At 37.3% G+C, this 24,998-nt stretch overlaps 1 protein-coding gene across 1 annotated transcript in view; it reads left to right on the top strand.

Annotated features, from left to right (window-relative positions):
- The window catches only part of LOC127455198 (ALK tyrosine kinase receptor), a 787,259-nt gene that overhangs the window by 672,784 nt on the left and 89,477 nt on the right, over positions 1-24,998 (top strand). The window contains exons 6-7 of the mRNA XM_051722881.1: positions 6,676-6,801; positions 19,114-19,248. Of these exons, the coding sequence (XP_051578841.1) occupies positions 6,676-6,801; positions 19,114-19,248 (261 nt within the window). The remainder of the gene's footprint in view (positions 1-6,675; positions 6,802-19,113; positions 19,249-24,998) is intronic.

Genomic DNA, 24,998 nt, shown 5'->3' with positions numbered 1-24,998 from the left:
TCTTTCTTATGGTGTTTTTCAGAGTCAGTAGAAAGGTCTCTTTAGTGTCCTAAGTTTTTATAACTGTGACCTTAATTGCCTACCGTCTGTAAGCTGTTAGTTTCTTAACGACCGTTTCACAGGTGCATGTTCATTAATTGTTTATGGTTCATTGAAAAGCATAGAAAATATTGTTTAAACCCTTTACAATAAAAATCTGTAAAGTTATTTGGATTTTTACAAAATTATCTTTAAAATACAGTGTTCTGAAAAAGGAGCGTTTCTTTTCTTTGCTGAGTCTGTTTGTTTTTTTGTTTTTTTATTATTTACTTATGTTTGACCACATGGTTGTTTTTTGGGGGGGCGGGGTTGGGGAGGGGGGTTGTGTGGTTTTAAATTTTGGTTGATTTATATATATATATATATATAATATTTATGTTTTGCATTTACTTGTTATTGTATGATTTAATAAAAAAATGTTAATTGCAAAAAGGATTGTGATAATACAACACTGTAAAAACAGTATCTGGTTGTTAGTTGAAAGTCCTGCTCTTCTAAAGGACATTGATGATAATAAATATGATAATGGTCTAGATAGGTCAAATCAGACAAAGCCTAGATCAAATACAATTCTTGTGTCTAAATATGCATAGTTCCCTAGTATGCAAAAAAAAGTACTTCCAATGAGTAGCTATATATGAATTAACCTTACTGTTTTGCTTAGGTCATTTTTCACCTGGCGACAACAATGTTACAAACATTGCTAAAAATAGTAAAAAAAAAAAAAAACATATTTTTTAATTTAATAAAATGCCTTTGGATTTTCACTTGACACTTGTTTACATTTATGTAATGTCAGAGTGTTTTGGGTAGTTATTTGGACATTGATAGTCTAGGGTATTGCTAGGTTTTTGCTTAAGCATTACTAGATGGTTGCTAACTGGCCAAAGTCAAAAGAGACCATCCCCAAGTCTCTGTGATATCCTGAACTCTAGATATGTGTGGGGACATTTGTAATCAATGTAAGTTTATGGGATTTTTCCATTCATTTTTTGTCTGATGGGCAACATTTATATTCTGGAATAAAAAATATTTTGTACCACCACTGACATATAGGTGACATTCTTTCCAGGTTGGGGGAAGATGATATTGATTTTCTTTTCACAAAACAGAAGGGTTTAGCATAATCAGTGTGAGATTATTTATGTAAACTGACCAGTTTTTCTTGATAAACTCTGTTTGTTCTTTTCATATCTGCATTTTCATATCTTTTCCATCACTTATCTCTTCTTTCCTTCCTTCCTCTGACCTTTTCATACTTTTTGTATCTTTTCAACTGTCACGGCTCTGGTGAGCTTGTCAGTTTGTTTTGTATGTTTTGTCATTTTCTCTCCCTCATGTCTCGCAGACGCGGCCAGCATGAATTATCTGCATTTTGCATGGGCAGACTGATTGTTCCCGGGGGAACGCTGATCATGCCACTGATTAGTGTGCCAAGCAACACCTGTTCTCCCCTAATTCACTCCCTTCTTAAGCCCATTGTGTTCTCAGTATCTTGGTTAGATTTTGTTTGATGTTGAGTACTAACCTCTCTCTCTGCCTAATTGGTCCTGTCTTGTGTATCAGTTGGTTGCCTGCTTGTCAGGTGTGTGGTTTCCTTCCAGTATTGCTGCGTGTCAGCTTGTCTTCCATGGAGGATACCTCGTCTCTGCCCATGTGTCAGGAGTTAAGTTCACTCATCTCTGCTGGGCTTTGTTCTGCATCTCACTAAGCTTCAACGGAGGATTCTGCGGATCTGTTCCTGACTTCCACATCGCACACACTCATCCTATGAACACACTCTTCACAGATTGCCCCTTGCGTGACTATGATGCGCATGGCATTGAAGATCGCTTCCTGCTGCTGCAGCCGGTGTCGGGATTTTCTGCATTCTTCCACCCAGTGAATGCTCATGATTACTGTTAATAAATCCTTTGAACTGTTCCACTGCTCTTGGGTCTGTTTGTCTTACTATCATTTGTTACATCAACTTTAATTTCCCCTTTCTTGTTTCGACCCATATTACTCTATAGCAGAGGGCACGAATAAGCAGACTGACTGAGTCCAATCTGGGACCACAAATCATTTCTCAAGAATCAACCTTTTTGCACATGAGTTTTTCCTGTACTGACAGATAGTTCTTCAATGCATGAGTTCCTTTAATTAAATAAATATCACCTTACACTTCACAGCAGAAGCACTGGAGGACATATTATAAAAAATATGGGATCTGCAGCATGGGATTCTGAGTTCATCAAGCATAGAAGGTTCTAAAATCCTAGACCTTCCACTTTTTTTTTTGCTTTTTGTTTACATGGCTTTTGCGAGCAGCAGTAGTACACAAGTCTTGGTGGTAGATCTGCTTGTTTGGGGGGTTGTTTTGTGTTATGCGTTTGTGCAGCTTCACTGCTTTGTTGGGGGATTATATTCATGTCTAATTGTGCAGCAGTATGTCATACATGCTTGATGCAGCATGTCTTGTGTTTATCTACTTGTGCTGCAGCAGCAACATGTTTTAACTCAGAATGTCTGTGTATTTTCTATCAGTAGCAAGTTTCTGTACTTACAACATAACAGATCTAGTCCGCCATATCTATTCAAGACCAATATTTTATCGATATGTTATACACACATTAACTTGCTAAATCTTTCAGAGAGTTGTCATGACTGAAATAAAATTTTTTACTTTTTTATATTTAATTATAAAAAATAAATTATTAAGAAAGTGTTTCACCACTGTTTAAACACTCTCTGGATCGCATCATTTATATGGGTAAATGTTTTCCAACTTAATAGATAATATATTAAATGGAACAAATGACAATAAAATGCAAAGTAATCTCTTCAGTAATCAAAATACTTTTTTAATGTAACTGTATTCTGGTTACCAACTATTTAAATTGTAACTGTAGTGGAATACAGTTATACAATACACTAATATTTTGTATTTTAACCCATAAACGCATACCTCGGGTCTTTAGAGACCGGGACCTCATTCCACCTCCTGTACCTCATCTTTTTATTTTATTTTATTTTTTGAGTTGTGCCCACACCTCTTTAGTATTCCTCAGCCTATATCTTATTAAAAAAGTATGACACAGAAAAAATGCCAAAAAAAAAAAAAAAAAATAAATGATAATGGGTTAAGTACCAAAACTTTATAGGGTTTCTAGAGACCCGAGGTATGTAAGAATGTTGTTGTTTTTTTTTTTTTTTGCACTTCCATAAATTTTATTTTTTATAATTATTTCATATCCTGTGATGATAAACTTAAATAGATATCTATTTCTTTGTGTATTACAAGAGAAAAGAGTGCTAAATTCATACAAATAAATATTATATCACATTGACTTTCTTTGCAACAATGAACTATCAACAATGGTGAATTATCAGCATTTTATATGCGTATACACATAATATACATGTCATTTCTTACTAAGGTGGCACTGATGTTTCAGTGATTGCTATTTGAAAAAGAAACAACATAGAAGTAAACTTAAAGCAAGTACAACACATGAAAAGTATGATATGACTATTGTCATTTGGGTGTACTACTGAAATAATTTGTGTATCTTTTTATAATAAGCTACACTTTATAATCTGTCTTACATAAACTACACATAAATTACACATACATTACACATATGTAGTTTATGTGTTATGTGTAGCTCAATATGTATTTGACAGCCAGTTGCATCTCATGAAATTTCAGTGTGAAAATAATTAATCCTGTTCTTGATTTGTCCTGATTTGTTGCATTATCTCTTTCATTTATGAAAAATAAAACATCAAAATATATAAAAATATATTTTATTTTATTGTTTTCTAATTGTCTTGAAAAAAATGTGACACTGTCTGGGCATTTCGTACATCCATTTTTGATAGATATATGTGCCGGGTCTCTAAAGACCCGAATATACAGGAGTGTTTGGGGAAATTATGATGTATTTAAGGGTTAAATACGTAATCCCGTTACATGTTTTCCCTTATTACCCGACCCTGAATATAGCCTATGTGTAACTAATGTTTGAGAATGATCCTTTTAAAGAGATGACATGCTCACCGTCATGTCGTCCAGAACATGTATGACTTTTGTTTTTAACAATAGCATGACTGATCTTTTTTATATAATGAACGTGAATGAGGACTGGGACTGTTAATAGGGTCATATGGGTCATATGAATTTGAAACAACATAAATAAATCAGACAGAATTTTCAATTTTAGATGAACTCTTATTTATATAAAACTCCCACCACCAATATTTGGTTACATCCTTGTTCATTGGTTGTTGAAGTGGTTTTATCTCTTATATAAAAAAAACACTCATGTCTAGTCTAACCAACAAAATCTGTCATCACCCATATCAAGCACGCACTATGTTGTGTTTTTTTATTTTAAGAAGGAAGTAAAAGTGAATCACTTCAGTGAGCCTGTTTTTTTTTTTTTGTTTGTTTTTTTTTGTACAATCATTCTCTTTATCACAGTCAGCGGCATATGATGAACCCCTGGTGAGCGCGGCCTGTTTGTACAGCTCCGCCAGAGATGACTGTCTGCTATTTGCATAGATATGCAAACCTGGTTAGATCGTGTTCACTGTGATACCATCAGGCACTCAGCACACATAAATCCAGTCACCACACACTACTTATCTAGGCCATTGTTGCGTGCCACATGTTCTGAAGTGTGTTAAGCTATGCTTCATATGCAAAAAAAAAAAAAAAAAGCATCTCTAAAAACAATGAATATGGTGTCACAGTAAAAGGATTCATATCTCGTCCTGTAAAACAGCATAGAGGTTGTGTACGTTCATGCTAAAATATTATCCTTTTCATCTCTTTAGATCTGTGGCTTTGTATTCTTTGCATTAACACATTTGTTCAGTGCCTATGGTATCTTTATTAGACAGGAAAGGGCTTTTTGTGTTTTATTTAGTTGTCTTTTTCAGTATCCTTTGCTGTCGTCGAAGCTATAAAAAACAAGTGACTTCTCCAAGACTTTGCCTCTTTTATGGTCTGTTTCTGCCTCATTTAGTTTCACAAAGTGCTTGGATATCCTTGGTGTCTTTTTGTTTGTTTGCGCTAAAGCTTTTAATGTAGCCATCTGATTTACTGTCGTGGCAGAAAGTGGAAAGACATAAAGCAAACTTTTGCTGTAACATGTTAGACAGAGAAAAGTACCATGCTAACACCATGTTTTTTGGACATGTACCATGGCTAAAACATGATTGTTTGGACTTGTATCATGATAGTACCTATTCTTTGAAGTACCTTGGAGGTCCATGTAAATAAATGTATGTGAATATAAAAATCATTCAGTATGGTTGTTTTTGCAAAATAAACGCAGCCAGGGTCATCATGACTTATATCACCCTGAAAGGGTTTATTCTGCGATAACAACCAGATGACTGTACATTATCCCACTCATTATATGGCCACTAACCACATAAATAAATAAAAATAGATAAAAATAAATAAATAAATGGTCTTATAACATTGACTTGCATTAAAATGTTGTTATTATGTGAGAAAAAATTGCTAAACAACTAAATACCACCTCCTGTTTGCATCGAGTTCTGTTGGTATTTATTTTGTGAAAATATTTTGTCTGACTCCCCATTATCCAGCTTACTACAAGACTACTTGCCAAATAAATAAATAAATGGACATGACACATTGATTTGCATTCAAATTGTGTAATTATGTGAGAAGAAAGAAATCGCTGAACAGTTGAATTAGACCGCTTGATAGCGCTAGATACCAATCAGAATTGAGTATTCCAGAGACCTGTGTAATAACATTGTATAACTTAAAATACTATTAACCGTCAGGCTTCTGCCACCCAATTGTCTTGTACATCTGTCACAACCCTACATTAGGTTTGTGCAAAGAGGTTTGTTTTATGTCTTTCCAATAGACTTTTCACCAATAAAGTAAATTAGAGGGCTGCATTAAATGATCATATTTACAATACTCTTACAAGAAAAAAATAAATAAAATTGCTGTTGCAGTGCCAAGGAAAATCACAAATCAGATCTCTTTTAATATCACAATAGTTTCTCCTGGACATCATGGAGAACAATTGGAGATTTTTGCTGAAGTCTCCTGCTTCTCAGATGTTTCTCCAGAAAAAAGACCTCTGTATTCTCAATTGTTTCCTCTAGAGTTTCTGATGAGACCTCAACACTGTCTCAAACTGTCCCAGATTGCCAGGATACCAAAGTCACATATTTAAATATGAACACAAATTCTCTCAAGACCAAATTATTTAAGTCATGCTATCCACGTTAATTTGAAAGCTCTATACTCTTGATTGCTCTATAACTCAGTGTATCATTTTTATTTTTCCAAAATAATTTTAGGAGAAGCATTTGAGACAATGTTGACACTTTAACGAAACATAACTAACTCCATCACAGTATATCTCCAGAGATATGATAGAGCAACTTATAAGCAATATAATTTACATCTGGGAATTCCATAGGATACTTACACAACTTTACATCCCATGTAGGGTTGACCATGGAATCTAAGAGTTACTGGGATAAAAATTCTGCTTTATCGCAATTGTGCCCTTGAGGTACTTAAACCCAGGCTCCTCCAGGAGAACTGTCTTTGTAATTAGTGACTTTGATACCCCCTTGTCTTTCTCCTCCCAGAAACTTCTCGAAACATGACTCTTCGGGGCCGTTATCGCTGCAGAGAGGGCGGTGAGACCAATGTGAGCCAGCTGTGTGACTTCAACCCTGACTGTCCACAAGGGGACGATGAGGGAGAACATTGCCGTGAGTATCACTGTAGTGCATCTGGAGGACAGGAAAGTATAGAGGGATTTATGAGGCAGACAGTAGCTCTTAAATGGAGCCATCATGTGTTTGCCTATTATATAACAGGAGTTGCCTTTATTGGACATTGTGGGAGTAGTTCTGCGTCAGTAGCTGTTGTCATCACAGACAGTCTTTTTCTAGATTCAGTGGGTCCACTTGTGAAATTTTATACTCCTTTATAAATGAATACACTATTTTCATAAAAAAAATAAATAAAAAAAAATGTATATAAACCTCATAACAAATTCAATAAAAATTGACATGAATTTCAGGATTATTTAGTATCTGGTATGTCCCTCATTTGAGCTGACATGGACTTCAAAAGTTTTTCAGTGTTGTTTGTAACCAGATGACTCATGTTATCCCAGTATTATGGATGTACATCGATGAGCCAAAACATTGTGACCACTCACAGGTGAAGTGAATAATGTTGATTATCTTCTAACAAGGCCACATATCAAGGTCTGGGTAGATTTGATCAGGGTTTCTCAACCACTGGGTCGCAACCCAAAAGTGGGTCGTGGATCTTGTCTGCTGGGTCGCAAGATCTTTTCTGTCATGAGTACAAATTACCAATTAGAATGATAGAACTGGACATTTGCATTGGTTGGGGCAACACTGACCTCTATTGATGAATCGTGTTAATATCTCCAGGTTTGCATAAACGACCGTAAGTCAGAGGCTGTATTTCTCTGATGTTAATTATTAGCTGTCCAATCACAATAATCCATAAATGCTACGAATCGTTCTTTTTGGACAAGCTCTCTTTACGTAGTGTTGCATGAGCTAGCAAAGCTACTCAACACATGGCACTCGAGCCATCTTTTGCGGCCCATGTTATGATTTCATCATAAAAAATATATTTATCAATAGCCTATCAAATGTGCATGAACTCAACTGAGGTGTTCCTTTATCAGAGGGTTTACAGTAGCTCTCTGAATGGCTGAAGCACAGTGAGAGAGGGAAATAAACTGCAAAAGGATTTAACAAATGAAATAAACAGCAAAGAATATCTGAGCACAGCTGATGTATAATGAGAGTGACAGTCCGTCAGCGGGCGCATTCATAGAAACAGTATGTGCGCACACGCGCGGTCTGTCAATCAACAGTGTGCGCTCTCAAACTCACCTGAGAGTCACTCATCAGTGCGAATCTGTCAAACTCATTTGAATAGCTTAACAGATATATTTGCTTGTCATGAAAACATTCATAACAGGAAAAATGTATAGTTTGTTCTGCAATAACGGCATTGAGACGCCGTCACGCAAATGCTAATTAGTGATATGCATTACTTCACTAAAGCAATGCATCAAGTGTTTTGGACAAGTATGCAACAGGTCTGTAGTTACCACCATGCTCTTGGGCCAGGATCCCCGTGGCTATGCCCCCACCTTCATGCACATAGAAATGAAACAATTTAGTATAGTCAGGTAGCCCTAATGCAGGTGGTTTGCTCAGTGCAGATTTGAGGTGTTTGAAAGCGGCTGTAATTTCAGTAGTCCATGTTATGTTCTCATCTGAGCCCAGGGTAGACTCACGCAAAGTCTTATCATAGTTTGAACAGTTTGGCACCCAGGATCTGCAATAATTCACCAGTCCCAGAAAGCTTTGCATCTGTTTCTTGTTCTTTGGATGAGTGAATGTAGTGATAGTTTTCACTCTGTCTGGAGACAGGCAGACTGTGCCACCTGTGAGGATATGTCCCAAGTATTCCACCTTCCTCTGGACCCATTGAAGTTTTGCTTTGGAGGCTTTAAATCCTGCAGCAGCGAGGATATTGCAAACAATGGTGGATGCAACAGCACACAAGTTTTTAGACTGTCCAGTGATCAGAATATCATCTGCATATTGCAACAGTCAGGTGTCGGGAGGCAGTTGTGCGTTTTTCAGGGCATTGTGCACTACAGCAGAAAACACAGCCGGGGAATCTCTGAACCCTTGAAGAAGGCGCATCCACGTGTATTGGACCCCACCTTGCGTGAATGTGAAAAGTGGCTGTGTCACAGGATCCACCGGCACACTGAAAAAAGTCACTGTAAAGTATTCATGATTAGATGGAATAGAATTAATGGTAGTCTGCACGTCCAGAACAATAGGAGGTAATGGCTTAATCAAACTATTGATCTTCCTAAGGTCCTGGGTTAATCTCCAAGTACCATTTGATTTCTTTACAGGGTTAAAGGGCATGTATGGTGAGTGAGTAGGAACCAGGATACCCTGCTGGAGTAGTTCAGCAATAACTGGTCGAATACCTTCCTCTTTCTCAGCAGAGAGAGCATACTGTTTACAATATACTGGTGTATCTTTTTGTAGCGCTGCTCTATACGGAATGACGTCAATAAGTTCTGCCTCGTCTTTGTGGGCGGCCCACAACTTTGGGTTAACGTTAGCTACTTCCTGTGTCTCTTCAGTCTGTGTGTCAGCAGCTATCTCAGCAGTTCCCGTGTCTGTAGTGAGAGAAAAAAACTGCAGGAAAATCTAGTTGTACAGAGTTATCATCAAATGAGGTTTTTGCACCAATCTTATGCATTGTCACATCTGAGCAATGAGAACGGTGAATTAGGAATGATAACATTGTGGAGTTTTCATTGGAACCTGTACGAAAGCATGCATTTTAGAATCTGTAAACGCCCCTGCACTAGACAGTTCACGCAGCCTGTGTCCCATATCCTCAACTGAAATATCACCTAAATTAGTGGTTGTGACTCTAATTAAAGAGGCGATCTCTTTGTCCATGTTATTTAAAAGTGTGTTGAGAAACAACTGTCTATTAGCTCCCGTGATCAGTAGGGCTGACTCTTCAGTCCATGCCTGCTTAAACCTGATAAAGAATGCAGTTGGTGTTTCATTCTTCTTTTGTTTGGTATTAGCAGCATATGAAATGTCTTGTTTTGATGCGGCCTGAGTAGTCAAGAATTTATCCAAGTGTTTAAAGAAACCTTCAACAAAGGCAGTGGTTGCCCATAATAATTCTAGTGGTTCAGTTACCTCATCTTTACTTGTGGTCACCACTTTGTCAGTTTCAATGGGCATGTCATTTTTTGGATCTAGTGTGGGCACCTCTTTTATCAACTCACATTCATTGCATTCCAAAGGGAGAGTTTTGGAGAGTATGAAATGATAGTCTCTGCCTGTAAGCTGACTATAGGAAGTCAGACGTTTAAGCGCCACCACATACTGATGTGGGTTCTTAAAGGGGTTTGGAAGTTCTTTACAGATAGACATTGCTTCTGTCACTGAGAGAGGAGATATTTTGTAACCATTTGGGACTTGTGCAAATGGAAACACATGGACAGAGCTTACAGGTGGAGGAACAACAGTCTGTGTAAGGAGTGTTTTTTCAACACTCAATATCTCATGAGAGATGTTTTGACTTTTCAACAGCGTGTTTAGATTAGGGTACAGCTGTTGTTTTACAACAGACTCATACTGCTGTGGCCGATCCTGTGTGTCTCCCACCTCCGTGCACTGAGGGGGAAGAGACACAAGGAGGGGCACTCGGCGGAGAGGTTAGACCTAGAGCAACTTACGCAGCGGAAGCATGCTGGGCCCATGACCCAGAGATCGATTGTTGATTCTGACTACTGTTCTTTTTTCTCTCGCGGCCCTTCTCCCAAAACGGCTTCATGTCTTTCCATATAAAAAATTTAGTTTTCATGTAATTATAATCCCATGCTGGGTGTCCCCCGCCTCCTGTGACCATAGATTTCATGCTAGCCATGTCTGCAGTTTTAAATGAATCTTTCCTTGGATAAGGATCTATTTGAGTTTTACCCTCTGACCATCCTGCCAGATTACTCAAAAAATGGTTCTGTGTTGAAGCCTTTATTATTTCTGAACATCCAGTCTCTGGGTGTTTCCCCCGGCATCGGCTGACTTATCTTGTTCCCCATTCTCACAACTCAACAAAGATGTTTCCTCCTCAGTGATACAATAGACACAATCAATTTGATGACCAAATATTCAGCAAAAAAGGCTTTTTTTAGGCTTTACTTTTGCTCTGACCACTCTTTTTGGTATAAAGAGGTATAAAAATTCATTTGTGAGTGAAGGACACAAAGACTACTATAGGAATAGGATCCCACTGAAAAGTTTCGGAAAATTATTTCATCTATTCCTCTTCCCACGTCTATAGCTCGTGAGGCTCCCACTTCCCAATGGCAGAACTGATATGTTATAATAACATATACTGAAATATGTTAAAGATCTTTTGGGCGAAAACTAATGTATTTTTCTGTGGACAGGAGTGAAAACAAAAATATGTTTCTCTTACCTGTCCGGAGAAATCCCTATGTTGGCCACCAGAGTTGTTAGATTATATAATCCTATAATCTATGTGGTTCGACCTTTTCGCCCCCAGCACTCTCCGTTGTCCTCTTGCTCAAGAATATGCTTGCAAGGGAAGAGACTCTGACACAAAATTGATATCAAAGCGTCTTCAAAGGTTTATTGATAATCAAACATATTTATACGCATTTATAAAAGTGCGTCAAGGAAAATCATCATGCGTCAATAACAGGCATCTCTATCTGTGTGCCAGTCTAAGCTCTCCGCTATCAGAATACCAGTTTATACGAGTTTGTACTAAAAGACGAGCTTAAGAAATCCTTGAGCTTCAGATAAGGAGAGCAGAAGGAACAGAAAAACAAGTGCTACGTGTCAGAAAAGACTAGTGACAATGGAGACCCAAAATGAAAAAGTAGACCTGAAACTGAGAGCAAATCTGTATGTGGCTCCTTGAAAATTAAAACCAAATCGTGAGAAAATTTAACTATTACATCCCTAATTTAGGCTTATATATAGGCTTGTGTGATATTATATTATATTATAAAATTAAAAATTCTGAATAGAAAAAAATTGTCACTATAAAAATTGCAATTAATTTACCACCAGTTGTGTGTGAAAATCCCAGGAGATCAGCAGTTACAGAAATACTCAAACCAGCCCATCTGGCACCAACAATCATCCATGCGATTATCTAATCAGCCAATCATGTGGCAGCAGTGCAGTGCTTAAATCATGTAGATATGGGTCAGGATGTTCACATCAACCATCAGAATGGAGAAAAAAAAAATGATCTCAGTGATTTGGAGCTTGGCATGATATTTGGTGCCAGATGGGCTGGTTTGAGTATTTCTGTAACTGCTGATCTCCGGGGATTTTCACACATAACAGACTTTAGAATTTACTCTGAATGGTGCCAAAAATAAAAAAAAAAACATCCAGTGAGTGGCAGTTCTGTGGACGGAAATGCCTTGTTGATGAGGTCATTGGAGAATGGCTAGACTGGTTCAAACAGACATAGTCTACGGTAACTCAGATAACCGCTCTGTACAATTGTAATGAGAAGAATATCATCTCAGAATGCCATTCTGAGATGCGGGTTGGCGCTTTTTTGGCGGCATGAGGGGGACCTACACAATATTAGGCAGGTGGTTTTAATGTTGTGGCTGATCGGTGTATATTTAGCAGCCACGGCCCGTGCATTTTAAGTCTAGGCCTTCAGTGCAATTCATGCCATTAAGAAAACATAATTTCACAATGAATAAAACGCTGTATGCCCATCATACATTACATGGCAGTCAACTAATAATACCAATTGACATTTTAAAAACATGTCCTCACACAAAAACCAGAACCAAGGAGGTCTAATACAAAGAAAAAGCTCTCTAATAATATTTACGATTTAAATTTTGTCAGGGTACACAGTTACTTTTTAAAACTTAATCCGACACTGAATGCTCAAGCAGCCTAATTTACACTTAGAAAACTCCTGATGTTGCTATAACAATGCAAAAAGCACTTACCAATTTGCTTGAAGTGAAAATCAATCCTCCTTTCCTGTTTATTACATACATCACTTAAAGCCTGATTGCGTCACCCAAGGCCAGCTAGAAGGCCTGGACTGGGACATATATTAAAGACCACACCCACAAGAACAAATAAATCAATCTGATTGGCTGATGAATCTGACAGTCTGACTTTAGATGCCTATTCACTTACACAGTTGGGGGATTCTGTGGAAATTCTGAAGGCCTGACGAGGTGGAGCTCAGACTCCCACGCTGCTTCGGCTAAGGAGCATGGGTTCGGGCATGCGATTTGTGAAAGAGTTGTCACACTTTGCTTGTAAGCATTGAGGAATAAATTCTGATTGGATACATTTTTTTTGTTTTTTGCAATTAGTTTGTAGATTAATTAGGAGTGGAAAGTGATTGAAAATACATAGGCAAAAAGGTCAATGAGAATGAAAGGATGAAAAAATATTCATTTATTAGGCATGTTACACCAGCAGGGAAGGCTTTGCTGGCCCTGAGAAATTGCCACTGATATTTAGCTATATAAATAGATATATAAAGATACGATTCTGCAATATTTTTTGGTCATTTTTTTTTTTTTTTTTTATAAAAATTTTATTAAATGAGAATAATGCAAAATAGAAGCATGTTAAGACTTTTGGACTCCATTTGTTTTGCCATCTTTTTTATGTTGAACAGGCCATGCATGAACATATTTTCCATGTATACAAAGTTAACCCCTCTCCATGTATGAAAGATCAAATGTGTAATGATTTGCACTGTACTTCAGAGAGAGTGCAGATTTTAAAGGATACAGATGAATGTGAAACATGACTGTAACACAGCTCAGTGGAAAGGAGGAGGCGAGAACCGGCTTGACAATATAAATGATCATTTAATGAGAAACTTAACCAAAAAGACAAACACACACACACAGGTGTCGGACAGCTGTCCGTAACTCTCTCTCTGTCGCACTGACGTCTCCGGTCGGCCTTATTCCTCTTGGGCTTAATCAGCCTTATTAGGGGCCGGGTGTGTGGAATCACGACCCGGCCCCACCCTCTGCCCGCAGCCCTCCACCCTGCCACATTCCTCCCTTGTTCTTTCAGGCCGGGGAGCCCCCGGCATGACATGTATCCCCCCCCCCCTTTCCCGGCAGGTCATCCCCGCCTTCCTGGATCTGGGAGGGGACAGGGGGAGGGAAAAAAACAATAACAAAAAAAACACGGTACTTACACCGTAATGGTGATAATACCAACTTAAAATATAATTAAAATAATATTTAAAAAGAGAGGGAAAGGCCAATGCAGATCGGCAGCGGGAGAGAGAGTGGAGAGAGAGAGAAAAAAAAATTGATTCACTCGCCGGTTCTCCGATACGCCATAGCCTGGTCCTCGGCCACTCCTCCACCCTCTGGTGGACGACAGCCGCGCCTCCCCGGGCGGATCGGAGGCAGTCTCCGGCCCCTGGTGGACAGAATGCCCTGCCGCATTTTCGGTGGATGCTAGGGGTCTCCCCCGCCCCTGGCAGCGGTCCTCCTGCTCCAGGCGGTCGGCCAGGAGCCCCTCCCCGCTTGTGGTCGGTGGTCTCAGGCCCCGCCGTGTTTCAGTGGCTGGTAGGGGTCTCCTCCGCCCCTGGCAGCAGCCCTGACCGCTCCAGGTGGTCGGTTAGGAGCCCCTCCTCCCCTCGCAGTCGGCGGCCATTCCTCCGTTCTCAGGCGGCCGGGCTCCTCCGTCCCCCGGCGTATGGCCGCGGCTGCTCCGTTGGGGTGGATGGTAGTGGCGAGGACTCTACTACACTGCATCCCTCATTCTTCCAGGGTTTTGACACCAGTGTAACACAGCTCAATGGAAAGGAGGAGGCGAGAACCGGCTTGACAATATAAATGATCATTTAATGAGAAACTTAACCAAAAAGACAAACACACACACAGGTGTCGGACAGCTGTCCGTAACTCTCTCTCTGTCACACTGCCGTCTCCGGTCGGCCTTATCCCTCTCGGGCTTAAACAGCCTTATTAGGGGCCAGGTGTGCGGAATCACGACCCGGCCCCGCCCTCCGCCCTGCCACAATGACATTTGTCCACAGTTTCTAAATGAATGCTGTTGGTAATGTTGTGCTTGGCTGATAGCTATAAATTGTTCAGTCAATCAATGTCAGTTCTTTTTCATAAAATGCATAGGTCCAGTTTCCTATATAGCAGCTACACCGATCACTGATTTTGTTGTTTTACAGCTTAAATCTTTTAAACTCTTTCTCCAATTTTAGTGTTGAACAACCAATAAGATTTTAAAGACCCCGAGCACAGAGCTTTCCTGCATTGACATATGTTGATGACATTGACTAAAAGCCAAAAAATTTGATTTCATGTGGTCTTTAAATATAGACATAAAACATTATTTAATTGATTAAATTATTAAAGTTACACTTTCTGCTATATATTTTTATATACAATGTAAATACAGTGGTATATGAATATGATAATCATTCAATACCATGATATTTTCAGACTGTGACCTACTAACATTAGCGAAGTGAAAGTGATCCAAAACCTAATCAAAATGTATGTAAATTAGAGGGATGAGGTAAACCTTTATGCTGTTTTGAGGTTTACCTGGACACTCGCCCTATTTTCACTGGATTGGGAGTTGACACAGTAGATTTCTTTCAGAAGTTCACTGTAATTTTACCACACTGTACTTTTAAACACTTTAACACTGAGCCATTTCCGTTCAGATGACATATCTCTCACATTTAACGCATTTTTCCTCTTTGTTACTTTCTCAATCGCTCTCAATGACTCACAGTTCCACCTCTTCCCTGCTGTTTCATTACTATGTTACCACTCCTTCTGCCTTCAAGATCAGCAGCTCACACTATCCTGATCTCCTCCCTGTCATAATCTATTCTGTATGATATAACCATTAGTGATATATTCCTTCTGTCTCTCTTACTCAGCACAGATATTGCCTACAGCTATTTGATGTGGAAAAAGTGTAATCTCATCTTGTGTCATTCAAATCGTACAGAGCATTCAAGTGATCCCTGTTATACAGAACATTTACATACATTCAATATTTTCTAGTATATTGGATACAAATAGTAAACTAAGAATTTTTAAAGATAAAATTAATTATATTAATGTTAGTTTTAATTATTAATTATAGTAATAATTTGTTTTTATCCTAAAATATTATATTATATTATATTATATTATATTATATTATATTATATTATATTATATTATATAATATATTAGTTGTCCTAATATTACAGTTAAATGAACAACAGGGTTGATTTTAAATAATTTCACTACTTTGGTCTTAATTTTTACATGAACACCTGGTAATGTATTAAGAAATATTTTCCATGTGTGTGTTTGTTTTCTTTTTTTTTTTTTTTTTTTTTTTTTTTTTTTATAAAATGTTTCAAACAAAACATGTTTTCTTGGGTTTCTAATGATTGTAGTGGTTTTTCAGTTTCACATTCCTGTTAGTCTTTTGTAATATCCCTTTAACAAAAAAATTAAAATACATAATAATAATAATAATAATAATAATAATAATAATAAATAAATAAATAAATTAATTAAAGGAAAAGAGATGTTATGTAATAGTGTACAAGTTGGCATGTCTCTAAATGATTTCATCATATTAATTAAAATAACAGAAATTTCTACCCCATAGTGGATGATTAGGTGAACCTGCCTCACACCTCTCGGATCAAAACAGCACAGCAGCGTAATCAAATTTCAAAAGGTCCACCTGCAGTGCTTCAGGACAAAACAAAAGTATACACACAAATTTTTAGATTGAACAGGGCTCTGAGTGTTGTTTATTGTTAGAACAAAGCTGAATGTCACTGTTCGCACTCAATATGCCACTGGAGATATTGATATTGATTAGTAACTTAATAATCAGTCTCTTTTTGAAACCCATTCAGCATATTTCATTTGCACAACAAGATTTTATTTGTCTGCTTAATGAACTTTGTTTTGAAGCTTGGTGATAATAGACTTCAGAAGACTAGAAGAAGAGGTGTTTGCAGAAGACACTGCAGTACATGTATCGACTATAGATATAATAATAGTCAATTATGCATAATTACAAGCAACTAAACCTAAACCAAACCCTTACCCTAACCCTAAACCTATATTAAGTACATGTTGTTAATTAGTAATAATCAGTAATTACTTGTATTATTACACTGTAACAAGGACACTGTAAAAAAGTGTAATCCTGATTATTTAACTTCTAGTGTCTTGAAGAAATGTCTGGGTAATTTCACCCATATATATATATATATATATATATATATATATATATATATATATAAGCAATACCACACGAGCAAAAGTGGGATATGGCCCTACATCAGCACTGCTGTGATTCAACAGTGCTGATTTAGGGCCATATAGCACGATTGCGAGTGTGATATTGCTTATATACAACAGTTCAATGAACAAGTAAATTTTAAAAAAATAGTAAAAACTGAGTACGGTCATAAATGCATTTGTGCATGGAACTACTTTCTTACACGGTGGATCAGAATCTGCCATTGCTACCAAATGATGCTTCCAAGCCTTCGTTAGTAATTCAAAAATGTCACTTTAAAAGTATCACATATAAAAGTATTATTTAGCATCATGGCTTGGGCTGTTTCTAACAAGATATTGGAGAAACAAGGATGTGTGTGTGTGTGTGTGTGTGTGTGTGTGTGTGTGTGTGTGTGTGTGTGTGTGTGTGTGGGCGGGTTTGTGTGGTTTACGAGGACATTTTTTAGGTTACAAACTGGTCATTACAAGGGTATTATGCTATAAATGTGGTTTATGAGGAAATTTCTAGTGTCCCCATAATTCAAATTGCTTAAAAAACATGCTAAACTATGTTTTGTTTTTTTTGAAAATGTAATTGAAAATTTTTGGGGTAGGGTTAGGGGATAGAATCTATAGTTCATACAATATAAAAATCATTATGTCTGTGGAGAGTCCTCATAAGGATATCCGCACCAACGTGTGTGTGAGAGATAGAGATACGGAGCATGTGCGATCACCTGTTGCCACTCCCAAGCAGAGATGCAGTATTGTGCTAGTCAGCTTTCTGAAGATAATGTAATTTTGGTGAAATTCATCCTATTTTCTCAGTGGAAAAATAGCCGTCCAAGTGGGGGTTTTCCTCCCTATTTCGCGGTAGCTGGTGTGCAAGAGCCATTCACTATAGAAACTGCAATCACAATTTTGAACTACGTCTCTCCAATGTGGAAACTTAGGTAAGAGGAAAGCGCCATGAGTTTGTGTAATTAATCAGTCTGTTGTGTCTCTCAGCTGTGATGAGCCTTAAAGCTGAAGTTGTTTAAATTTAAAGCTAATTCCTAGCTTTAGTAGTGTAGTAGTGATACGAGCAATCACGGAGTGCTGTTGAATGAAAACACTGAGTGACGCTGACTCACTTCATGTCACCAACTGGCTCATATTACACACTTTTGCCTCCACCTGCTGGCTAAAATATGTAATGTCACAATATTAAATGTAAAGAGACAAACAGCTCTTAACACATCTGCACTGTTCTTACACTTTAGTTTAGAACAGCACGAACACAAGCAGAGTGATACACACAGTGATGGTGTGAGACCATCAGTACTCATGGAAAGTCTCTCATCCAATCAGATTCGAGGACCGGAAATAACTGTTGTGTATGTGTATATATATATATATATATATATATATATATATATATACTGTATACAAATTATTTAGTAAAATAATTACTTAAACTTAAGTAAAAGCAAAACATTGCTAATTAGTCTTGATTTAAAACAAGTAAAAAAAGATGATTAATTTCTATTTATACATACAATATTTATTAACAAGCCATTTCCCAGAATTGCCATGTTATATTTCATCCTGTGAATGCAGACTGCCTAGAAACATGTCAAGTAGGCATGTCATTTTATATACCCAATGTTGGATTATATGTTAACCTCAAGCAAAGCTTGTAAGTTACATGCCAGCAGACAATTTGTCCTCAGTAATGCAATGGATCGCTGAGGGCAATCATGTTTCTCCTCTCCATGTTTCTTAATGAAGGTCAGATACATCCCTGCAACCCAGCACGGGGTTGTACGAATTGTCTGTAGATGGAATGGCTTGGGGGGCCCATTGCTAATATGGCCTTTCTATACATTTTCTTCCCTCCCTTTTAGTTCTTTTACATAAAAAAAAAATAAAATAAAATAATGTTTGTCCTCATTTGCACTCAAGAACTCTCTCTTGTTTCTCATCTCTTAGCTGCCCTTTTATGCCTCTTCAGACATTTGTAAGTGGTCAAAGACTCTCTCATTAAAGCTTCTAAGCTCTTGAGCTCAGGGATAAGATTGTTAGCCCATATTTCTCTTTCTTCTCCCCCTCTTTCTTTTTTTCTCTCAGGTCTCTCAGTATTCTCAAAATGTCTGATTTTCGTCTCTTGCTCCCTCAGGTCAATTCCTCAATGGAAGCTATTGCTCGTTTGGAAGGGAGGACTGCAGCTGGCAGGTGGTTCCAGGCAGAGGTCCCCAATGGAGGGTCCATCCATCAATTCCCAAAGTCCTCAGGAACAGCTGTCCATCATCAGGTGCTCAGCCCATGTCTTTAAAGGGATAGTTCACCCAAAAATGAAAACAATTAAAATATATATATATTTTCTTTCAAATGAAATTGAATGGTGACCAAAAAAAAAGTAGTCCATATGAGTTGTGCGCTATATTCCAAGTCTTCTGAAACCATCCAATAGCTTGAGAAACAGACAGATCTTTAAGTTGTTATTGACTGAAAATCTTCTCCTCTACTGTAGCGCTAAAATCTTTTTTGTGCCAGTTGATTATGTGCAAGTACAAATTTGGTATGTTGCAATCAGTTACAAGTAGGTCTGTCAACAGGACTTCAAAACTCAATTCTAATTTTCACTCTGGATTCTTAATATTGATAATCGAAAATTTGAATTTAATTTGAATTTATGTTTAGTCCAAAATTTTATATTAAAGGTAGCGAAATTATTTCAGGTGGGCACAAAAGCTATAACAGTGATCACTAGGTTTTAGTGTTTCCCAGAATGCACTGTAAAAACCAGGGAGCATCGTTGCTCACATTGTTCCCTTACCAGATATGTCATCATGCCTTCTTAAGTCTTTCAAGTCGTTAGAAGATGAGCACAAAATTATGAAGTAAAAGCCTTTTTTTCCTCTTAAAATTAGATGTTTATGATAGCTTTCATCCATAATGTGCATACAGTGGAAAGAAAAAGTATGTGGACCCTTTGGAATTACCTGCATTTCATCTTTAATTATTCATAAAATGTGATCCCAATAATAGACCAACACAACCTGCTTAAAGTTATGACTGACAAATAATTGTAGTTTTCATGTCTTTTTTGAACATGTTGTTTAATTGCTCACAGTCCATGCTGGAAAAAGTATGTGAACCCTTGTATTTAATGACTGGTGGAACATGATTTAGTGGCAATAATCACCACCAGACGTTTCCGTTAGTTTCCTGTAGCTGCTGATTAGCCTTGTACAATCTGAGGAGGAGTTTTACATCATTCTTTCCTAAAAATATGTTTCAGTTTATTAATATTTCTGGGATTTATTGCATTAACAGCCCTCCTCAGGGCATGCCACAGCATCTCAATTGGGTCAAGGTCTGGACTCTCACTTGGCCATTCCAAAACACAAATTTATCTTCCTCTTTAGCCATTCTGTTGTTGATTAGCTAGTGTGTTTTTGGGTCATTGGGCCTCATTCATAAAACTTTAATAAATATATGAGAAAATTTGAGTAATTTACGCATACAATGGACCTTCTTTTCTTTAAAATTTTCCTCTACATTTACAAATGCTACATACTCCTTAGTCTGTTAGTTAAACGTGTATGTTAGTCAATTCCAAACATTCGTAAATTGCACGTTAATTCACAATTATCACAATCCACGTCCATGAAAACACCCTATAAGCAAGATATCAGACACGTTTATAGCTTTCAAAATCTATGCGGAACATTAATAAAATCATTTTTATGAATGAAGTGCATCACATCGTAAAATTTTTATTTAGCAAACTCACTAGCGTGTTCGGTCTCAAAGAAAGTGAGGAACTTACTGTAATCGCATGTTTTGGCTGCCATCAGAGGTCCTTTTGTGAACTGAATAGTCCAAGAGGTGAAGAAAAATGGTTTGACATGAAAACTTAGTGTAAAACATTTTCAGTTCATGCTAGGAGGAATATGTCCACCACCTTATCTGGTTCGGTTGAGCGCATCGCTAGCATCATTGGTGAAACTTCTCGGGTAAATTATGATGGTAACAGTGATATACTTCCCATACAACTGAAAGAATATTTAGAGAAGTTAACAGAATGCCTGAAGAAGGTATTTGACCAAAACCCTGTAAACTAATAAAGATTTTCAAGCTACATGACAGTGTGCAGGGTTTTTTTTATATTCTTGTCTTGCCTGCCCACAGTGTTTTATTTACGTATATGTTTAAAATCATTACCATATGTTATCAACTGAACGCAATTTATCGATGCCTGTACTGAAACAGTGGAACCTAAGTTAAAGAGCTCATATTAACCCTTAAATGCATACCTTGGGTCTTTAGAGACCCGGTGCCCAAACCTCTTTAGTATTCCTCAATCTATCTCTTATAAATAGAAAAAATTGAAAAATTGAAAAAAACACGTATTTATTGATTTTTTTTTTTAAATATATATATATATATATAAAATGGTTTAAGTACGAAAAGTGTATAGGGTCTTTAGAGACCCGAGGTATGTAAGAGTGTCGTTTTTTTCTGCACTTCCATAAATTATATTTTTTATAATTATTTCTTATCTATTTAAGTTTACTATCACATGATATCTATTTATTTGTTTATTACAAGAGAAATTAGAACTATATTCATACAAATAAACACTATATAATGTTGGTTTTCTGTGCAACAATGAAGTATCTACAATGGTGAATTATTAATATCCTATATGCATGAACACATACATATTATACTTGTTATTTCTCACTCAGTGTGGCTCTGATGTTTCAGTTAATGATTTGATTTACATTTGCAGCCGTGTCTCAACATTAGGGGCAAGTGGGGCTAAGCCCCGCCAGAGCCGCTGTTGTGCAAAGTGCATGGCATCATCATAAATGTATATTTTTTTGTGTGTGTGATCAAAATGTATATTGTATCAGAATTTCAGCATATACGAAACAAATCCAGAATCACAACTCACAACTCAGATGAATTATATACAAACAGATGCCATGAAAACAGTCCACCTTAAAGGAAAAGTGATAGGGTAGGTCAAATAAATGAGATAAGAGATCAGGGCTTTAGCTTGTCCAGCAACACTTCAGCAATTTCTGCCCAGTTCTGAATAGTCCTGTCCTTTGCTTCATTGAGCTTGGCCGTAGTACCTTCTGGTAAAGCAATATCTCTAAAGTAGGTTAACCAATTGAAAGTTGTAGAGAAGGATGGTTCTATCCAGAGCTTTAAAACAGTCTTTTTGGCGGCTGTACTGGCTGCCAATAAAGTCCTTTTTTGTTGTGCATTTAGCTGGAGTGTAGAATCGTCCAATAGCAGGAAGAGCATGGGATCCTGTGGTATCTCTAGGTGTAAAATATCAGAAAGAACAGTAATACAAATGTCCAGAATGGTACTACAGTGGGGCGCTCCCAAAACATATGCATATATGAGCCTACTATAAACTAATTGCAGAGATGACAATAAAGATCTGACCTAACCTTCATTTTATACAGTATACTTGGAATAATGTATGCCCTATTAACAGGGCTGGGGAGTAACGAAATCCATGTAACGGGATTACGTATTTAAAATGCAAAATATAAGTAACTGTATTCCACTTCAGTTACAATTTAAATCATTGGTATTTAGAATTCAGTTACATTCAAAAAGTATTTTGATTACTGAAGAATTACTGCATTTTGTTGTCATTTGTTTCATTTAATATTTAGTCCTTTCAGATAGAAAACATTTATACATATAAATGATGCAATCCAAAGTGCATTTGAACAGCGGTGAAACAGTTTCTTATGATGTGTTACATTCATACGAGCAGACAGAGAAGTACGTTTGAAGAAAGTTTGGAGCAAAAGAAATAGAAATAAACCTTGTGTAAATTGTCAGCTTTACGCTAAGCTAAAATGCTATTTCTAGCCATATTACATGCACATGTTACCAGGCACGATCATATTTTTTTATCAAGAAAATTCACGTTGAATCATAATTTCTTTTTTCTAGTAAGACCTTTGATATTAGGGCAAAAATCGTATTCTTGATAATAAGTTTTGTATTGTTTTCCTGTAAAAATATCTAAAAATTCTTAAAAAAAAAAAAAAAAAAAAAAAAATGATCAATTTGATTTATCTTGCTTTAGAAACAACACTGCATAAGATATTTTGTTTTTTTCAGAGAATGTATTTTTAACATGTGTATTTTGTCTTACTGTACTGGCAGAGTTTTTATAGTCAAAACAAGTGAAAAAACCTACCAGTGCTGAAGAAGTAATCCAAAGTATTTAGAATACATTTTACAGCATTCATTCTGTAATCTGTAGTGAAATACATTTAAAAAGTAACCCTCCCAACCCTGCCTATTAATAAGCTTATAATTGATTATCTGATGTGCAAGGTTCTTAGATGAAGTGAAAAAACTGGCCCATACCACATCCCAGTCAGGCTTAGCAGTTACTTCTCTTTCCCAAGAGTATACAGGTGGAATATAGGAATACTGTTGTAACAAAATGGAGTTATAGACCTTTTTTTATAACTCCATTTTGTTGTAACAAAATGGAGTTATAAAACCCTCATGATGGCGCTGCTGATGGCCGCTGATGGCCGCCCCGGTGTGTGGCTCTTCAGTTCTTTTGATGTTATTGTTTGTTTGTACTGTGTTTAGTAATATTTTTCCAGTCAGTTTTACCAGGGACAAACTGCTGAACATTCGGCAGCATATACCAGACAACCTTTTCCCGGTTTTTGAATATTCTGACATTATGCTGGCCATTTTAGTCAGAGGCAGGACTGTGTTGTTTAAACGCGCAATGAGACGCAGGCGAGGGAGATGAGCAGGTGCGCTGGTCAGGCTATGTTGGCCCGGCTTTCGAACAATGCTGCCGAGCATTCATCTAGCAAATCTCCGCTCTCTTCCTAACAAAACGGATGAACTACATCTCCAATATAAAGGCTCCTCATTACCATGGTTAGGTCAGTGTAACTAGTCTTAAATAATAGTAATAATAATAACAAATTATAGTATTTATGAAAAAATAAATACTAGTTGAAACACATCTTGAAAAATGCCACTCTTGATGTAAAATTAGGTCTAATAGATTCTACCTTTAGACTATTTCAAATGAAACTATAACATTTTGTCAAAATATAACAGTTACTTTTACTCATGTAAAATCGTGAAACAATTTTGTAAAGGTGAAAAAAATTTAGCACATAACACAGTGTTGCTCTTTTCCTCCTCAGTGCTGTTTGGCATGTCAGGGCTGCCTACTGTTTGAGAGGTTTGACTTCCTCTGTAACACTTTAAACTAGAAAGGTCTCACCAGAATTGAAACTGGTCTCAGTTTTGAGGTCTGCGCTCCGCAATATCGAGGGAAGCCTGGTAGTTGCACGCTCGCGCCAGAGAGCAGAGCATATCATGATCGCGAGCTGGTTCCGTAACACTCGTGCAAAAGTGCAGATAAGAAGTCTTTAGCTGATTGTGAGATTATCATTAAATCTGCCTCGGCAGTCCTAAATAGGCTATCACTTGTGCAGCCGCCAAAATATCTTTAGTGGGAGAACCATGGCATTGTTCTTTCCCTGCTGTCCGTGACCCAGTCCGAATAGATCTGCGACCCACCAGTTGAGAAACACTGCTTTAACTCACACAAACACTCACTTATGTCAGACCCCCTCGCCTCGCTTCTCTCTGACATTTTCTCCATTGCATGTGTGTGTGTGGGGTAAGTTGACGAGTCTGACAGACAGTCGAGGAGGAAAGGAGATGCGCATGGGCAGGTGAGATTCTCTGTCCGGTTACATTTTTTTCTCAATACCGTAGATAAGCAAATGTACATGGTATGATAACCGTCAATTTTCATACCGTGGTATGCTTTTTGACATGGAAGTGCACGTCTTAGTGGTGTTTTGTGCTGAGATTAAATCATTAGGAATGTTTGTGTGGCATCATGTTCAGAGGTTTTGCTAGAAAAAAGTCTTTATTTGTCACTTTCTGTAAAATTTCTGTCATGATCTATTTTTATCAGTCATACTTGTTTTCATTTTATAAGGACTAGGGCATTGAGGGACGTAGCAT

Source organism: Myxocyprinus asiaticus, chromosome 17 (assembly GCF_019703515.2).
Source record: "Myxocyprinus asiaticus isolate MX2 ecotype Aquarium Trade chromosome 17, UBuf_Myxa_2, whole genome shotgun sequence".
Taxonomy (NCBI): domain Eukaryota; kingdom Metazoa; phylum Chordata; class Actinopteri; order Cypriniformes; family Catostomidae; genus Myxocyprinus; species Myxocyprinus asiaticus.
Note: the sequence above shows the minus strand (reverse complement) of the source record. Positions and strands in the feature narration are given on the sequence as shown.